Raw genomic sequence first — 19,970 nt, 5'->3', positions numbered from 1 at the left:
TAAGTTGTAAAATTCTTTAAAAAAACAACACAGAATCTCAGCATGATAAGGGAAAGAATAGAAAACCATATTAAAAATAATGATACTAAGTGCAATTTATTATCCTGGATTGGATCCTGAAACAGAAAAGGAACATTAGTGGGAAAATCCAAATAAAGTCTATAGTTTGTTAATAATACTCTACCATGTTGATTTCTTAATTTTAATAAATACACCATGGTTATGTATGGTTTTAATATTAGAGGAAGCTGGGTAAAGGGTACAAAAGAATTCTATACTAATTTTGTAACTTTTCTGTAAATCTAAAATTATTACAAAACAAAGTTTTAAAGATGTTAACTATGGTGGATGAATCTGTTTAGTTTATGTCTGGACAACATTCAGGGAGTTAGGAGGGATAGTAGAAGTAAACAGCCAGATATGTGATTCAAGCTTCTCAAATTTGTGACTAATCTTCCTGCCTATTCTTAGGGCAGTTGGCACTCAGGGTTCTATGTGGTTTGTACACAGCAGTACAGAATAGGACTTTTTTTCCCTAAAACCTCAAAAGGAAATGGCTTGCTTTGCCCTAGGTTTTCTTTTCTTTCTTATAACACAAAGCAACAGAGACTAGCGCCAACAGTGTAAGTTATAAAAGATGCAAACTCCCTCAGATTCTAAAGATAAAGGACAAGAAGGAAAGTCTGAACTTTTTTACAATTCTACCAAAGAAAGTATTTAACCAATTTCTTGGGGAACAGGCAGAGGAACCAAGGAATCATTAACTACTTATTTCACTGGGATTTGGTAAAACTTATCTATATGGTAAAGAAGTCAACAGTAGTAAAATCTACAGAATGTTAGTTGTAATCTGTTCTTTTCCACACCTGTCTATACTATTTTAGCATTACTATTCCTAGGGGTCCTCAGTACAAAACAATTCTCTGCCTTCCCCTGCTGTGCAGAGAGACAGGAAAACCACTTGATTTAATTCAGATTAAATAATAGAAAGAAGCAATCAATCTCTCAAAGAAACATTTCTGCTTGTTTACCAGATGCCTGCTCTGAAAATTATCTGAGTACAGAATATAGGAAAAATCAGATAAAAGTTATGTGACATATGTTAGTGCAATAACATCCCCTTAATTTGGACTAAGAAAGTCTGAATTGGGGGGAGGTCAATGGGGAAATAAAGGAGACATATTTACTACTATTTGTAATACTTAAACAATAAAATTAAATTTAAAAAAAAAAGAAAGACTGAATTAGACAAGTACTTTTTTTTTATTGAGGTATTATATGTGTACATATCTTACCATTACCCCCCCCACCCCACACCCACACATGCCCTCACCCCCCAGAGTTTTGCATCCATTGTTTATGCTTATATGCATGCATACAAGTCCTTCGTTTGATTTCTTATCTCCCCCCCCCTCTCCCTAACTTTCCCCTAGACAAGTACTTTAAGAGAAATTCTGCCTATCATCAAAAACAAACTATTACTGCCAGGCGAGCATGGCTCAGTGGCTGAGCACTGACTTATGAACCAGGAGGTCACGGTTCAATTCCCAGTCAGGGCACATGCCCGGGTTGCAGGCTCAATTCCCAGGAGGGGACGTGCAAGAGACAGCGGGTCAGTGATTCTCTCTCATCAGTGATGTTTCTCTCTCTCTCTCTCTCCCTTCCTTTCTAAAATCAATAAAAAAAATATTTTTAAACTATTACTGAAATGATTTCATTCAACATTCCATTGAATAAGAAATTTAACACACTAACACCCTGTTTTGGGAAGTGTTGAGTAAAGGTGGGAAGACAAGTACTTTTAATATTGTTCATGAAAACTTAAATTAGGCGATTTGGCGTTTTCAACCATTTTCTTTTCTTCAAAATACTGTCTTGCCTTGGCTTCTGGAACAGGTTACTTTCCTTTTCCTCTTACCTTTCTGGTCTTCTCTGCTGAGCCATTTTCTTTTTAATGAATTATACTTTCTCCCCAGATCTTATCTACTCTGTAGCTTGGATTATCTTCTATAATGCTGATAACTTCCAAATAAATTTTACCCCAAATTTCTCTCCTTAACATTTCTCTTCAACACTCTGAACTCATGTTCTCCAACCTCAAAGGCACCCTCAAAACGGCCCGGCAATCCTACCACCTTGCTAGTAGGTCACTTTGCCACTCTCCAAAAATAAGAATCCACCGCAAACCCTGAATATCCTCCTCACCTCCCGCTTCACTCTCAACAGAAAACACTAACTCTGTACTTCAAAATAAATCATAAAAGACCTACCTCAACTTTCACCACCAAATGCTTATCCCTTCTTCCATCAGCATTCATCCTTACCTCCTTCCTTCCTCCCCGCCTCCCTCCAGAGATTGATCCCTTGCTAACTATGCTTCCTGGACCACAAGCCTACTTTGCCTTCTCAGGAACCTCATATTATCAATTTCAATATATATTCTCTCTCATTATAAAAATTCACTCAGTGTTTTAAAAATGACTATCAAATAAAAATATGCATATCCTATAATCCACCAGCTTTACTTCCAGAAATTTATACAAAAGACTGGTACAAAGATTTAACTAACAAGAATATTCACACTCCTGTTTTCAAAATAGCTAAAAACTACAACCTACAGAGCCAATAACCAAATGATTAAATACACTGCAACACATCCATACTATGGTCTACTACACAGCTATTCAAACTGCTTTTTTCCCCACATGGTAACATTCACAATCTACAGTCAAGCAAAATAGGAGGCTTCAAATAGTACAAATTTTATGAGTCCATTTTTGTAAGGAAAAAGCATAATATGTATTTGTAAGCTCCAAATACATTTTGATTACTAAAATGTTCAACAGATTTATCTATAATTTCTGATTTAGCATATATATATTTGAACAAAAAGGTTCTGTGTTGACAAAACAGAAAAATCTGAATACTGAGTAAATAAAAGTACAGTATTACAGTCTCCTAAAATTTAAATAAAAGGATAAAGTATGCCATTATCATTAATTTATTTTAAATTAAAACATGGTCTTATTTGGGAAGAAAAAACATTTTTTACATCCAATTAGGTTTCTAATTTCTTTGAGTTCTGAATAAACCTACCCTCATGTTGGGGTGACACCTTTTACAAAATAGTCAAAAACTGGAAAGTGGTCCTCATCTACAGGAGAATGGATAAACGGTAGTATACTCGCACAAAGGAATACTGCTTAGCAATAAAAAGGAACAAGGTACTTACACAAAGTATACCTACATGATTCTATTTATATGAAGTTCTAGAACAGGGTAAACTAATCAATGATAGGGGGAAAAAATCAGGCTGAGGCCAAGAGGGAGAGGACTGACTGGGAAGGACAAGCAAGAACTTCCTCGAATGATGCTAAACGTCCTACAGCATGATAGGTTTGCACTACACATGTGTATTCACCTATCAGAACTCAAAAATTTACCCAATGATTCACCTTGGATTTATGCCTCTTAGAACTCTAATGGTATGCATACTGAAATGTTTAGGGATGATCTGTACTGGTGCCTGTAACTTCACACGCACCTCTCTCTAAAATAAAGGAAAGGGCTGCCCAGCAGGTATGGCCCAGTGGTTGAGCGTTGGCCTATGAACAAGGAGGTCAGAGGAATCGAACTGTGACTTCCTGGTTCATAGGCCAACGCTCAGCCACATCTCTCCCACTCCCTTCCTCTCTGAAATCAATAAAAACATATTTTAAAAGAAAAAGAAAGGGCCTTGATAAAGAGGTGAATAGACACAGACATGTAATAAACAAAAACTGCAGAATCCAGGTAGTGGGAACAGTTCTTTCAACTTTTCTGTAAGTCTGAAAATTCTCATAGTAAAATGTTGGAAAAACATTATTTAACTTTCAGTACAGTCAGCTACCGAAAGCAAACTACCTGCGTATTCAAAACCTGAAAAAGAAATATAAACTTTCCTAGTTTTTCAACAGCCAAATAATTTTACGACTTGGAGTAATTTCTCAAATAGCAGAAAACATCTTTAACAAAAGATACTAAAACATTTTGTAAATTCACAAGTTTTTCTACAAGCTAACAAATATGGCTACTTTCTTGGAAACTTCGTTTGTAAACCATCGTTGGACAATGTATCTTTAAATTTATTATAGGTGACATAACAAGAGAGATAAGAGCTATACCTGTGCCATACCCATATGGGAATAATTACATTCATCTCAATACTAAATACTGAGAATACTGGTAAGAAAAAGCAAAAAGCATAGGTCAAAACAAACGGTCTACTATTCATTAAACTTTTCCTAAAGGATACAGAAAATATTCTAATACTAAATAATCATGTTTTTAATTACTAATTTATAACTTTCCTTAATTAAAACTTCTTATAAAATATGAAGATTTCAGTTTTAGTAATTGTAACTTAATCTTGTTTACATGGGTATTTAAAATATTTTGAATATTTTTATTGATTTCAGAGAGGAAAGGAGAGGGAGAGAAACATCAATGAGAGAATCACTGATCAGCTGCTTCCTCCACGCCCCCTACTGGGGATCAAGCCTGCAACCTGGGGCATGTGCCCAGACCAGGAATCCAACCATAACCTCCTGGTTCATAGGTAGACACTCAACCACTGAGCCATGCCAGCCAGGCTTTTAAAATATTTTTTAAATCTTTGGGAAAGAAAAGACTTGAAATCCTCACTAATAAAGTATTTATCATTCTGTAGATGATAAAGATATGCTACAGAAAATAATAATAAGATAACCAAGAAGAAAAAGTTGAAACCTTCATAAATTTTATGAGTGATTTAGTTTCTGAATACAATCTCTCCAAAAATTTATATTGCCTATCCTATCTAATAATAGCGTACCATGTAAATTACCATCACTCCGCTACGCCCACGATTGGGCGGCGGAGGCTGGGGGGCGGGACTCAGGGTGGCCTATCCGGCCATTGAGAGGCACGGATCCGCTGCCACTGAGCGGGGCTACGCTGCTGTTGAGAGGCACAGGGGGCGGGACTCCCGCCCCCTGTGCCTCTCAACGGCCAGATCCGGGCCGCTGAGGGGGTCCCACCCCCTGCGCCTCTCAACAGCAGGGGAGACCCCCTCAGCGGCCGCGGATCATCAAAAGTGGGGGAGCGAGCTCTGGCCTCAGTCAGCGAGCCACGGAAACCCGGCAGAGGATGGAGAGCAGCGACGAGGAAGACATGGAGAAGCACCGCATCCACCTACGCCCCGTCGCTCTGCGCACACGCTGCACCTCCTGCCCTGTGAAGTCCGGGTTAACCGGCCCGCCCCTGTGGGGCGCTTTTTCACCCCGGCCATCCGTCAGGGTCCCGATGGACTCGAAGTGTCGTTTCGGGGCCGCAGTCTGAGGGGCGAGGAGGTGGAGGTGCCGCCTGGCCTGCTGGGATACATGATGGTGAGTCCATCGGGACCCTGACGTGCATGATTCAATCATGCACTGGGCCTCTAGTATTACTATATATATCATGTGTATGTAAGCATATGTATGTATAAACTGCACAAAGTGGTAGATACAAAAAGCTATATATGCTGCACTTTGACTTAAGGGTTTTTCAAGAGTCATTCTGTATTTGATTTTTAAATAATTCTGTATCTTATTTATGTCTTGCACACTGATATTTAACCTAACCCCCCGGTAAGATGTGACTCCACCAGGTAATACAGGCTATCACAGCACTCCTTCCACCCCCAACTATTCTGTATCAGTTAAGTTGATAAATCTAAAGATTCACATATATATAATACAAAATTCATTCAACAAATACTTATTCAGAACCTAATACAAGCCAAGCACAGGAGTCGACACTGGCTATACCCTGCCGAATAAATCAGACAACGTCCCTGCCCTCATGAAACTTACAAAGTATTGGGGAGAGGGAATGTTAGAGAGCAAACGAGTAAACAAAGTTGTAAATATGTTTGTGATAGCACTATGGACGCAAGTTTACAGGATGGAATGATGCAACCTCTTGCATCTCTGAGGAGATGCTGTTTATTTACTAGCAAACCCAGCCCTGCGAAGAGCAAAAGGGAAGAGTATCTCTTTGGAAACAGAAAGGAGACCAGTGTGACTGCAGCACAGCGGGGAAAACTGCACACACGGCAGACAAAGGCAGAACTGGCTTTGGGGGCCTTGGTAAGGACGCTAGATTTTATTCTAAATGCAAGAGTCAGTGAATGATATTAAAAGGTGGTGGGGAGGAATGACACAAACAGATTGATGTCATTTACTTTGTGGAAAAAACAGTTGTAATAGGACAAGAATAGAAGCTAAGGCAAACAAAACGTTAGGGTGGACCAGAAAGTGGAAAGACAGTAGAAATGTCTGTCTTTACCTTTAGCATTTGTCAGAAATTATGTCTGACAGTAGAATTGATAACATTTGCTCCTAAGACAAGGGGGATGGCATAAGCAACCAGATACAAGTTGGTGCCATAAACTAAGATGACAGAGAAAGGAAACAAGTTTTGGGGTGGTGCCTTGAGTGGGAAATCGAGAATGGTTTTGGACATGATACCTTTGAGATGCCTCCGAGACAGTCAAGAGGAGATGCTGAGTAGGCTGCTAGATTTAAGGAAATTATGGAGTCTGAGAACCACTTATGTAGAGATTTAGTGTTATAGTTCATCACCTAGGTATATACACCTCTTTACAGAAGAGGTATATGTTGAGGTAAACAGTATGTTGAGCAGAATGTTAAGATCATGGTTTGAGTTAACTATCTCATCTCCTGCAGTCATAGAACATTATAGAGGAAACAGTTTTAATAAGCCATTCTTCAAATGACAGTTATTGAAGGCCACTCTGAAGGTGAATAATTTTTCTACTTTATAAATATTTTCTTTAAAAATGCCCATGCAACATCTCACAAATGAATACATTAGGTTCAGTAAGGTGGAAAGTCTTGTCCAAAGGACACATTCAATTACGGAGCCAAGACATACAAATCCAGATAACACCAATTCCAGTCTGCTTTCCAGAACACAAAAATGCCACGAAGCTCACATCCATAAAGCTCACTATCTGTGACAAGTCAGGTACAAAAATAATCTTGATGACAAGATAAATGGGGTGAATGTCTTAAGAGAAACAGAAAGGACAATGAAAGGTGAAAAAATGACTCCTTGGCTTTCACAACTATTATAACTGCTGAACTATAAATTCTACCTTTAATGTATCCACAAAAGCTACAAGTGTTTGAATCCTGTATAACAAATCCTAAGACCTTATTATGCTAAGTGAAATAAGTCAGAGAAATAGAAAGTACTGTATACTATCACTTATATGTGGAACCTAAAATAGTCAAACCATTTTTTCAAAAAGGGTACAAATTTGTAACCAGTAGTAAATAAACCAGAGAACTAGTACACATATAATTAATGTATACAATAATATTATGTAATGTGATAAATATCACTATAACAGCAATCATATTACAATATATAAATGTATCAAAGCAATAAGCTATACACCTTAAATGTACACAATATCATGTCAAATTTATTCAATAAAAATTTTTTTAACTAAAAACAAAATCAGAAAAGCCATTACTACATTTACCAAAACAGATATTTAAAAAAAAAAAAATCCTAAGGTTCTTCCTAACTCTTCACAGACTTTGTATCTTTAAAAAAAAAAGAAAGAAAGAAAAGGCTGCCAGTACATGGCTTTAAAAGTTATGTGTATATCAACTCCCAGCTCACTATTTGCTTAAGGCCACAAAACAAGTCACTGATGGCTAAAAATCAGTTATCTTCATCGGTAAAATGAGGACACAGTGTTTGGGATAACAAACATAATAGTTAGCATCATCTGTAATTATTATTGGAAGAGCAAAGAATAATCATCTATTATGAGATTTTAACATGAAGTGTTGGATTTTCCCTCAAGTGTATACTTCAAACTACCTCAATACTGAAGTACTAGTATGTTTCCTAAAATGTTTACAAATTCTCCTTGCTAACTGCCCATGGACTAAGATCACCCCGACTGTAAGTTCTGGGTCACAACAGTTCTCCTGCTTGTAACTGTTCATTGTTCCTTGAAGGCAAAACTGTGTCTTGTTGATTTCCAATCATTTATTTAGTATTTGAGTGCTTACTCTGTGCTTGGCACTCATATTGGTCTTGAAGCAGTAAACTTTCAGCAGATTTGTTTGGGTTGGTTTAAGGCCTTTGATTGGCAAAGGGAAAGTCCTGCCTATTGCTGAATTCAGTACAATCAGCTTCTCCAAATGACTTGTTTTTAAGTTGTATTTTCACTGAAAGTTGTAAGCGCATTTTTTTAACATATCAGTCTCTGCCCTCTTGAAGCTTATATTCTAATGAGAGAAGCAAGACATTAAGTAAATAAATGTATATCAATTAGTGATAAATGCTATCAAATAAAGGAGGATAAGGGGGTTAGGAAATATTGTAGGAGCTGGGAAGTTGGTATTTTACATAGGTTATCAGGGAAAGCCTCACATGCAACTGAAAGCTGAAATACGTGGAGCAAATCACATAGATTATCTGGAGGAAAGGAGTCATCCAGACAGAGGGGGAAGAGCAAGCGCAAAGCCCATGAGGCAGGAACACAGTCGTATGGAAAAAATTGTAAGAAGGCAAATGTGTGTGTTGGGGGTTTGGGGGGTTGGGGGATGACAGACACATGGGAGGGCAGGCTCTGAGACAGAAGAGTGCCCTGATCTGATCTATGTTTTAAAGAATCACTCGGACTTCTGCACAGAGAACCGAGAATACAGAATGGAAGCAGTGAGCCTGATTAGAACACTGCAATAATCCAGAGGAGACATAATGGTGGCTTGAACCAAGGGAGTGATGGTGATGATTAGCTGGATTCTAGTTAGGTTTTGAAGACAAAATCCACAAGATTTGTTGATGAACTGGATGTGAAGAGAGAAAAAGAATCAAAGAGAACTTTTAAAAGATTTAAGAAGAGCAGAACTGCCATTAACTGAGACAAAAAAAGTCAGAGAAGCAGTTTCATTTTCCCAGGAAGAACCCAGCAAATTGCCTAGTACATAGTAGAAACTCAAATATTATTTGTGAATGAATTTAACTGAATAAACTCCTCAAATGAAGCATTAAACTCAACATATTGCTTTCTATTTACTCTAAATTTTCTTTCGTAATGTTAGCCACTAGCACAGTTCATGGACTAACATGGAAATCTCAGACTGGGACACAGCAACCAATCCTCACATCTCAAGGACCAGTCTGTTTTAACTTTACAATCCTCCTGAATATAACAGAAATCTGCTATGAAAGAAAGCTCTGTGCCAGCCCGAGGATTCTCGCACCCAAAGTGATTAACCTGTTCGTTAATGATGTCATATTCCTGGAAGGAGCAGAAGTACAACTAGAACTCCCTAGGCCAGAATTAATTGAAAATTCTAATACTCCGAGAAACATTTTCAGAATTGGGCAAGACTGTACAAGTCCCCTAAAAAAATAAGCCATCCGTCATCAGCATTTTTCAAATGGTAATTTTTCCCCTCAAGCAATAAGCCCCTTCAAAACAATTTCAGTGAAAAATTAAAATCTGTTTGAGAAAGTGAAATTTAGCACTTTTTTCCCCCAAGCAAGCATTTTCCCGGCCAATTAGTAAAAATGAGCCTCACTTAGGGATAAATCGAGTGTCCTCACCTTTAGCAGTTCCCAGAGTCCTATTCCCCAATTTTCTAATCCAACATCCTTAATTTAGCTCCATGAAGAAGCACCAAGTTAGCAGAAATATAGTCAAAGCAATTTTCCTAAAATAAAGTTACCATCCTTTCCTCCCTTCCCGTTATTAAAAAATATATATATTTAATCCAAGCTTAAGTATCATCCCTCTTCCGCATTATTTTCCCCCAAAGCCCCACCCTAATCTAAAGTGTTAAAAAAAAAATGCGCTTACAACTTTCTGTGAAAATATAGCTTTAAAAACTTGATCATTCGGAGAAGCTGATGGTACTGAATTCAGCAACAGGCAGTGCTTTCCAAACGGTGCCAATCAGTAAAAGGCCTTGAACCAACCCAAACAAATCCGCTGAAATGCCAGCCAGATTCCCCGCATCTCCCCCCGCTCCCTCCCCCCCAAAGCTGGCCTGGAGACACCCCAATCAGGGGGCCACGAGGCTGAACTGAAAAGAACCAGTGGTGAGCAAAAAAATAAAAATAAAAATAAAAACAAACACCAAAACAATGATTTTTAGAGGCAGGAAGGTGAACAATCAGGTTTTCAACCACCACCGGTTAGCGAGTAAGAGCCCGGCCGGCCCGCAAATCCTTTCCGCACCGAGCGGCGCCCAGCCCGCCCCGCTCCGGGGGCTCCGCACGCGGCTCGGAGACGCGGAGGAGCGAGCACCGCCCCGGGCGGAGGGAGTGCCCGGGGCGCCCAGAAACGCAGCGCCAATCAGCGCGCGTGCCCAGGCGGAATGCGGCGCCCCCCGGGAGCAGAGCGCTCGGCGCCTCGCACCCCGCACTCGGGGCAGGGCTCTGCCTAGCGGGGCGGAAAGGCTGGGAGGCTGCCCGTTCCCAGGACGCCGGCCGGGCGCACGGGGGCGGCGGTGGGGGCTGCCGCCGTTTCGTTTCTGCTGTCACCCCAGAAGTAGGGGAAACCCTAAAGACGGGGGGGAGGGGAGCGTGACAGCGAGCGGGGCCGCGGCTCCCAGGGGCGGGCGGAGGGTGGGGTGCACACCCCGGGCAGGGCGGTGGGGAGAGAGCGCAACCACGGCCCGGGGCCAGGGAGGCGCGACTGCCCGCGGGGCTCGGCACCCCGGCGCCCGGCCTCCCCGCCCCCACACTCACCATGTAGAGGGTGAAGGGCAGGCCGAGCAGAAAGAGCCACAGGTAGAGGTGCAGCGCGTTCACGAAGGTGGCCTGGTGGGGGTCGTAGTACCAGCCCCCGCTGAGCGCGGCCCACACCCCCTGCCGGAGGATCTGCAGCGTCTGCGACCCCATCCCCGCCCGCCGCCGCCGCCGCCGCCGCCGCCGCCGCCCCGGCCCCAGCGCGGCGCGGCCGCCGGAGCCCGCACGCCGTCTACCCGCCTCCGGAGCGCCGGGAGAGCGGGCCGGCGCCTCGGCCCTCGCTAGGGCTGCGGCAGGAGGAGGAGGAGGCAGCGACCGAGGAGGAGGAGACCGGGGAGGAGGCGGCGAGCGGCGGGGCGGAGGAGCGCGGAGAAGAGGAGGGGACCGGCCTCCAGGGCGCCGCCGCCATCTTGTCTCCTAACACCCGGAGCCGGGCGCTCGCCGCCTGCGCCGCCGCCGCCGCCGCCGCCGCGACCCCCGCCGCCCGCCTGGCCTGGGCCGGACGGAGAGGGAGGTCGGGAGGCCGGGAGGGACGGGCAGCAAGCCGCGCCCCCCTCCAGCTCCTCCTCTCCTCGCCCTCCGCCCTCCTGCCGGCTCCGCGCGGGCGCGCGCTGCGCCTGGGAGCCGCGGGCGCCTCCTGCCGGCGCCCGGGAGCAGCGCGCGCACGCGGCCCGGCGGGCGGGGGCGGGGCGGGGGCGGGGGCGGGCCGCGGGAACCAGGTGCAGGGCTCCCGGAGACCCCATTGCTCTCCCGGGAGGGGACCCTGGCCAGTTCATGGATCAGCGCCTGAACCTGATCTTGCACTCTCCAGAAACCTTGTCTTCAGAATCTTGTCAGCAACCTGGCTGCCGTTTTGTGATATTTCTGAAAGCCCTAGGAACCCTGAGGCTAATATCTGAGATACTCATTGAAGGCCTGAAGGAATCAGGTACAGCGGGTGGCACTTGAAAAAATCACAGACGCACCCGATCTGAGCAAGAACTGCATCGGCCCTTGGAGAGAGCTGAAAGCCCTAAGGGTGAGAAAAACAGCCACATCCAGTATTGGGAGGACTTACCACTCCCAAAGACAAATAAATTCATAGAAGTTACAAGAGATGTCAAAGTATGGGGTGGACAGATTTATCAGGGTGCGCCGTGATTTTGTTTTTTAACGTGCTGTAACTTGCAACCATTTTTATTAATGGGCCAATCTAAACAGGGAGGAAACATTAACTGTGATTGCGCCCCAAGTCACAATTAGGGTCTTGTACTTCTCTTTTTATAGCTATAAAGATGGGATCATTCTTAGCTCTGTGTAATGTTTATAGGGCATGTCTGATCTCACTGAATGGAATTGTTTTAGAGTTTGAAGTTTGAGTTTATGATAGCAATAAAAGTACTATTTTATACTCCTGGATTAAAGTTGCTATAATTAATGAGAAAAGCGAGAGAGCCAAAAGAAGCTGGTGATATTTTAAGAAGCGCGTTGGAAGACAATTGCAATACCTCCCAGTGCCATTCCACTTTACAGTTCAAACATTTCACACCCATTTTATTTGACCTTCACAACACTCGAGTGAGGACAGCATAGAGGCTGCCCTAATTTTATGGATGAGGAAGCCGAAGCTCAAAGAAACTAATATTCAACACATTCTCTAAGTAATACGTTGCTGAGAAGACCTCTGACAAAGTTCAGTCATCCTAACAGCATGGACTGAACTTTGGAAGTCTATTTCTCAGCCCTTTGGAAGTCTATTTCTCAAACCTTATCCATTCCGATAAGAGTTTGAACTGATGCATAACCCCCAGCAGCTTCTGGTTACCTGTGGCCAGTTCTCAAAGTGTAGTCCCAGAGCCAGCTGTGTCAACATCATCTGAGAACTTGTTAGAAATGCAAATTCTCAGGCACTACTCCAGAGAACTCTGGTCTTGGGACCCTGTGATTTATTTTAACAAGCCCTCCGGAAGATTCTAATGTACCTTAAAGGTTGAAACTACCTCTGTAGAACTCCATCCCCAAGCCTTGACTTGTTTCCTTAGAACCACAAAGCCATCAAGTCCCAATTGAGACTTGAAATTGAGAGAGGTGAACTAACACTGGCCAAAATATACTTTTACATACATATTAGTGTGTCTGAAAGCAAAATTAAGATAAAATAATACAAGTTTACAATAAAAAAACAGTTGCCTTGAGGCTTGGTGGCGGACACCAGGTATTGTCAAGTGTTCATTTGTTTCTTCCAAAGGAGACAGGAAAGCTCGCTGAGCAGATTTTGGAACTGATCCCAAGCTTTCCAACACAAAGGAAGATGTAAACAAGGATAAAATTCCAATGCCACATCAGTTTCCACGCCAGTAAATATCTGCTGTAGCTTAATATGGGAGGATTAACTGTAACAGGAGTGAGGTGGCCTGGGAGAAGTAGATACATCCACGGGATTGGAGGCAGACCCCGCTGGTGGGATGCGCTTGCAGGCGGAAGACAGTGTCTGAAGGGTATAGAACGGGCAGCAGCCAGGAAGGCAGCCAACATCAGGCTGATTCAACAGAGAAGAGTGTTGTAAGCCAATGGGCAGCTGGAACACAACCTTGGGAAACCCAGGAGCAGACAAAAATTGGGAAATCATGGCAGGCATTAAGAAAATGTGTTGCTTATAGCAAGGCTCCAGTCTCGGTGCTGGATCTCAGGTCAGGATTTCTCTCCCTATGAGGAATCGATGAAAACAAATAGAATTCAGGTCCTTGAGATGATGTATTGGGCAAATGGGAGGGTGGGGCGGGGCAGGCAAGGACTTGGGTGATAAAACAAGTATCCAAAGGCCAGACCTGGTAGACAGAGTGAGACTTAGAAACAAAGCAGGAGCTTAATACAAAGAACTGAGACTGAATTTCTCGCTGATCATTGTTGCCTCAAGTTGGTTGAGGTTCCAGAGTGTTAATATAGGACTCTAATTCCCTCCGGTATGGCTGGAACTGATCCAAGAACCTCGAGATGGGAGTCACATGGCAGCAGCCACTGAATAAAAAGGGGTCAGCAAGATGGGCAGGCACAGAAGGTCAAAAAGGCAGTGAGAGACTACATCTTTCAGCTCTGGACGGGGGAAAGCATTTTAGAAAAATGCTAATTAACTGGCTTAGGGAGTTAGCAATTGAAAGAATTCAATGAAATGGATGACCTTTTGGAAAGACTGACTCAGTAGTTGGGGGTGGGAGTAGGAGGAGAGAGAATCCTACAGTGCTTTTTATCTGTGGCTTTCTAAATGTTTATGAATGCTGCCACGACAAGCTTCCTATCTTATAAACAGGAAGCCAAGGCACAGAGGGATTAAATGTGTTGCCCAAAGTAACATACTCTATCGTACCCATAAATTATAAGAACAGGACAAAAATTAAGGAATCTAATTTGCTAAGTGTTAGCCCTCTTAGCCATGCATAAAAGGCATTAATAATGTTACACTTAGCATGTCAAAGTTAGCAGCCATGACATACTACCAAACCACCGCCTGACCTTTGTTCATCTTTCAGCTAATTCTATTAAAATTATACTCCCTGACTAGCTTATAAGCCCCTTGAGGACTGGGAATGCTCTGACAGCAGATGCTCTCTCTCCTACCTAAAAGGGACCAAGTTGAGTGTGCAAAACCATTTAATAACTCCCACGCAAGCCCACCTTGGAGCAGAGGTGTACAAGCTGCAGCTCTGGTCAGCATACCCGTTTATCTATTTTTTTAAAATAGCCTGGAGCATTCATATGTTCCCTTTATTTAGTACTTCAATGTGTACCCCTTTGTGTCCCCCAACTAAACTACATTTCTACATTTCCTGTGGCAGAAATGAACTACTTTAGACATCACAGACCACGCGTCCTGCCAAAGCCTAAACGCAGCAGGTTGCCATGTCTCCCTCACCCCATCTCAGACCAGTCCTTCTTATTTATTGCTCTCAGTGAAACCTCATATATCCTCGCCCATTGTCTGGTTTCCTAACGTCCTTTTCCTGTTCAATCCTTCCTTTACGTTGCCAGAGCAACCATCCTCCTGGATGCCCTTATCAACTCAAAGCAAATAGCCTCCTGTTGCCTCCAAGCTCTCTGCAAAACCATGCTACATTCCACCAACAAATTAATCTATCTAAGCCACTTTTCCCGTGCCCCTTCACTTCCCAGAAGGTTTCAAGTCTTCTTTGTTGCCAACGGTACTAAAAGCATACTCCTGAGCCAGGCATTCACAGTCCCCACAACCTAAATCACTGTTTTCTCTAGCTTAGCTCACTCTGCTCCTCACCATGAACCCCTTTTTACTGGCGACTATCAGCATACCCGTTTATCTGTTTTTTAAAATAGCCTGGAGCATTCATATGGTCCATTTATTTAGTACTTCAATGTGTACCCCTTTGTGTCCCCCAACTAAACTACATTTCTTGAGGGCCAGGCAATTTAGCCTGGCAGACAATGCCTAGCAGAAAGCTGGTCCCATTAATTGACAGTCAATGCAAGTTGAAAAAATAAAGCAATACAGAAAGCAATGGCTTTTTAATTAAAGATTTTAATCTATTTTAGCTCTCATTTGGTAACTCTTCAACATTCTAAAGCATTTCACCAGCTTAGAAGGTCAATTCAAGGTATGAAAATAATATGGAATAAATGTGAAGATATTTGGAAGAGAAGGGAAAGGCCCTAAAACTCTCCCCTGACTCTCCTTTTAGTCATTTGCTATATGCCACTTTATACCACATCAGGAAAATTAATGTCAAAGCGGGGAGGGGGACTTTCCAAATCTTACGTAACATAACTACAAAATACCAATATCTGGATACGGAGCTAAATAAGGAAAACAAAAGCAGCTCATCCTTCTTGGAAATCTCAACTCAATCTACTCTGTGTGTGTTTTCCTTTTTTTATAAATATTTTTATTGATTTCAGAGAAGAACGGAGAGGGAGAGAAAAATAGAAACATCAGTGATGAGAGAGAATCATCGATCAGCTGCCTCCTGCACGCCCCCCACTGGGGAATGAGCCCACAACCCTGGCATGCGCACCTTGACTGGAATCGAACCCGGGACCCTTCAGTCCGCAGACTGACACTCCATCCACTGAGCCAAACCAGCTAGGGCTCTGTGTGTGGGGTTTTAAATGTCAATTCCATATGATGAGTACTTTAGAACCTGTTTTAATCGACACTAATTCAGTCATTCTCACTATGGTTTTCTGTCATCTTCTGTTACATCTCAATTCACTTAAACTCACACACAACACTTTGGGGGTAGGGCAATAACAGGAAACAGGAACTATATAGGATACTGCAAAACTCCCCAAATTGGGGGAATCCCTAAATTAGAAACAATAAGCACACCCATTATTGCCCATCTTTTGACCTAAAAGGGTTCTTCTGTGTCAGTTAGATAACTGATGTGCTTAGCCAGACTGTATTAATGAACTTGTTTACCTCTCTGTTTCAGTCAGGGAGCAGCCTAATTCCAGCAGGACCTATTAGGCCAACTGACACAGCGGGGTGTTTCTCAGAAGAGCTCACCGGTTAGTAGTTACGGTGTCCAGTTTGGAGGACCTGCCTGAAGTTATGCAGAGATGAGGCAGTTGTCACCTCTGGAGGCTGGATGTCTGGCTTCTCTAGCAAGAAGCACCAAGAACATTCCTTGGAGAAAAGGAGTGTCTGGTGTGGAAAGATCATGGTGCGTGGAATCAGATAAACCCACGTTTCCATCGACGGTCTGTGACTTCCTCAATTAGTCCTAGCCCCAAGTCACGAAACCCAAGCCAAATTGTAGAATCCTGGAAAATTCAGTGTTGTAGACTCACTGCATTGCTGGAGCTTTTTTCTCATGGCAAAATGAACATTCCGATGATGTAATAAGAAGACCTTTCCCTTGGAGACTTTTTCACAGCTTTCTTTATGGAAACCTTGACAGCACATGGGAATGTTTTTCTTGCTAGTTTTGTTTGGTTGGTTGGTTTGGGTTTTATTTTTGCTTTTGCTTTGCCTATTGTCACTGGGATTCGGCAGCTATTCATACACATATTGATTTATAATTATGCACAAATAGTATATTTTGTGCATTTGCCAAGTGGAGTGATATACTCAGGATAAAATCTCTCAAAAAATCAGTAGAGATCATGATGCAAAGTAAAACCTCTCTGTCATTCCAGTTTTCTCACTCTCTTTCCATCTTTTAAACTCATTATGCTCTCAAGTCCTGTGACAAGTGTTTTTTTCAATGTCTAGTCCATGAGCCACCCGAATCCCTGTCATCTATTAAAAACATAGAGTTCCAGGTTATAGTACATCTATACATAGGGTATTGAAAAACTCCTTCTCTGTCGAGAATCCCTAAATTGGAGAATTAATATAAAGACCCATTGTTGTCCATCTTTGGTATTAAGAAATAGAATTTCAAGCAGCCAATAAAATATTGAAATAGGTTTCAATGAACTGATATGAACTGGTCTTTATGAATTATGGTTAAGCCTGGCCAGTGTGTCTCAGTGGTTGAGCATCGACTTATGAACCAGGAGGTCATGGTCTATTCCTGGTCAGGACACCTACCCAGGTTTCCGGCTCAATCCCCAGTAGATGGCAAGCAGGAGGCATTTGATCAATGATTCTCTTTCATCATTGATGTTTATTTCTCTCTCTCCCTCTTTCTTCCTCTCTGTAAAAAAAAAAAGAAAAAAGAAAAAAAGTGGAAGATAATCATTCCATAAAAATAAAGAATTATGGGAAAAAAGTGTGCAGCAGCATGTACAATAGGCTAATGTTTGCACTTTAAAAAAGATTATATTTATGTGATTATGTATTGAATGCCCCTAACAGGACAGCTGAGAAAATGGCAGCAGGGGTTGCCACAGGGTGAGAGAAAGATTTGCTTTTTATTGTATATCTTTTGTACTTTCTGAATTTATGTCATGCACATGTTACCCCATTTTTAAAAAGCAGTCAATGACTTGGGAAAACAATAGAGAGCCCTAGGTTCTACTCAAGGCTTACTCATTTGAAATCTCTCACGTGGCACCCGGAGAGCTGCATTTTCAATAAGCTCCCTAGTTTCCTGCAAACCTGTTTTGGGAACTACTGTTTCTGATCTTTCTTCCTTTCTTCCTTTCTTCCATTCTTTGTTTCTGATCTTTCTTCCATTCTTTGTTTCTGATCTTCCTTCCTTCCTTCCTTCCTTCCTTCCTTCCTTCCTTCCTTCCTTCCTTCCTTTCTTTCTTTCTCTTTTTAATGTCTTTTATAAAAAAATATTTTTTTTATTGATTTCAGAGAGGAAGAAAGAGGGAGAGAGAGAGAGAAATATCAATGATGAGAGAGGATCATTGATTGACTGCCTCCTGCATGCCCCACACTGGGGATCAAACCCGCAACTAGGGCATGTGCCCTGACTGGGAATGGAACTGTGACCTCCTGGTTCATAGGTCTATGCTCAACCACTGAGCCATGCTGGCCAGGTTTTAATGTATTTTCTTTCTCTTGACCCTTCTACCATCTCACTCCAACACACACACACACACACACACACACACACACACACACACACATTTCTCCTCTCCTCACTTCCTTATCTAGTTTAGGTCACTAGTTTTGCAATTCAGTCATTCCATAGCTAGTGCCCTTTCACTCCTTTGCCTCTCACCATTAAGATCAACCAAAACCATAACTCCAGACAGATCTGCTTTTTCTGCCCCAGCACACAGGCTAACTTTGCAGGTTCCAATCTCAGCTGCTGCCTGGATTCTTCCTAACAGTTCTTGGGTTCCTACTCAGTACCTGTAAGACCCCTCTTAATGACTTAAAATCTCACCAATGTTCTCAAGACATCTACCTCTCTCTCTCTCTCTCTCTCTCTCTCTCTCTCTCTCTCTCTCTCTCTCTCTCTCTCCCTCTCTCTCTCTCAGATAGCACAAAGTAAATAGAGGATATCAGCCTGTAATCCCTCTATTTCCTGCCCTCCTACTTCTAAATTTATCTCCACACGCATCCATCTTTCCTTCCCTTTCCTTTTCTTTTTCTCCTAGTGTTGTTCTGACAAATAAATCACTCTCTCTCTTCTCTGGACCTCTCTAAATCATCTCTGGCCATCTCTAAATCATACTCAATTTATTAACCTTGGTCCCACAGGCACTACAAGCATTTTTTTTTCTACTGGCAATTTCCTTCGGCTTATAAACAAGCACTCTTACCCCTAAGCTTTCTGTCTCCTCTAGTTTCCACCCTCTTTCTCCTCTCCTTCACAGCCAGGTTTCTTAAGAGAGAAAGAATGCTCCTTGAACTTAACTCTCATCACTGCTCTTGCATGAGTCTCAATGATTTCCTGGTTGCCAAGTCCAACAGGCACCATTCAGTCCTTATTTAATTTAGTCTTTTTGCTTTTGAATTATTGTTCCCTCTTCCTGGTTTCCTCTTGCTTTCCTGATCATCCTACACTCAAGTCTCCTTTATGGGGAGTCCTCTTCTTCCTTCTTCTCCATAAAGGTTGTCAATGAATTAATAAAGTGGGGGTGGGAGGGACTCTACTGTGCACTTATAGGATTCTCCTTGGTCCAGAAGATGCTAAAGCCTCTTAACCTGAATCCTGTAGTGCCCCTCAGCCAGAAAGTGAAAACAAACGCCATGGTTGGATGCCTCAAAAATATTTGTGAAAATCATTGTCTCAAGAACAGAAAAATAAGCTCTGCTTTAAATATTACAGCTGTGATTTAACGTTGCATCTTGGGTTCTCTTTGTTTGTCTTAAATTCCTCACTCCTACGAGCCTAATGGGAATTCTTAACCTTCCTAATCTCTAATTTATGAAGAGCATTGTTTTAAGCATTTATTTATTTAGCCTTCAGGCTTGTATTTTGAAAACCCGACATTAACTGATTGGTGGTTTGCTTGGCCAAGCTTCTCTACCATTCTGTTTCCATGTGGCCTTTTTGGCTGGTATTTAGTTTTTCATTATATAAAAGTATTACATTCACATTTTTTATCTGAGAAAATTGTAGAAAAGAACCCAGTAGCCCCCCTACCCAATCACAACCACTATAAAAGTTTGATATCTTCTCATTCTCTCCAGCCCTTCCCCCCAATTACTTCTGGACCATATTCTAATTGGAGTTCAGAGCCTGATCTGGAAAGTTTTTGTGTCAACACATGCCATGTGCCTTGGCAGTTTGCTAAGTCTGAGAAACTTCAGG

General features: G+C 42.3%; 1 protein-coding gene across 8 annotated transcripts in view; it reads right to left on the bottom strand.

The window, feature by feature from the left end:
• The window catches only part of PCNX1 (pecanex 1), a 159,650-nt gene extending 148,254 nt beyond the window's left edge, over window positions 1-11,396 (bottom strand). For 4 of the 8 annotated variants that reach the window (XM_079768032.1, XM_079768034.1, XM_079768033.1 and 1 more), the window contains exon 1: window positions 10,804-11,395. In XM_079768032.1, coding sequence (XP_079624158.1) covers window positions 10,804-10,956 — 153 coding nt within the window. In that variant the 5' untranslated portion in view covers window positions 10,957-11,395. Of the gene's footprint in view, window positions 1-10,803 lie in introns of all 8 variants that reach the window. The other 4 variants (XM_079768036.1, XM_079768037.1, XM_079768039.1 and 1 more) reach the window with 3 other exon arrangements.
• Window positions 11,397-19,970: the final 8,574 nt, after the last annotated feature.

The sequence above is a fragment of the Cnephaeus nilssonii genome, assembly GCF_951640355.1.
Source record: "Cnephaeus nilssonii genome assembly, chromosome: 4".
In the NCBI taxonomy this organism is placed as follows: domain Eukaryota; kingdom Metazoa; phylum Chordata; class Mammalia; order Chiroptera; family Vespertilionidae; genus Cnephaeus; species Cnephaeus nilssonii.
Note: the sequence above shows the minus strand (reverse complement) of the source record. Positions and strands in the feature narration are given on the sequence as shown.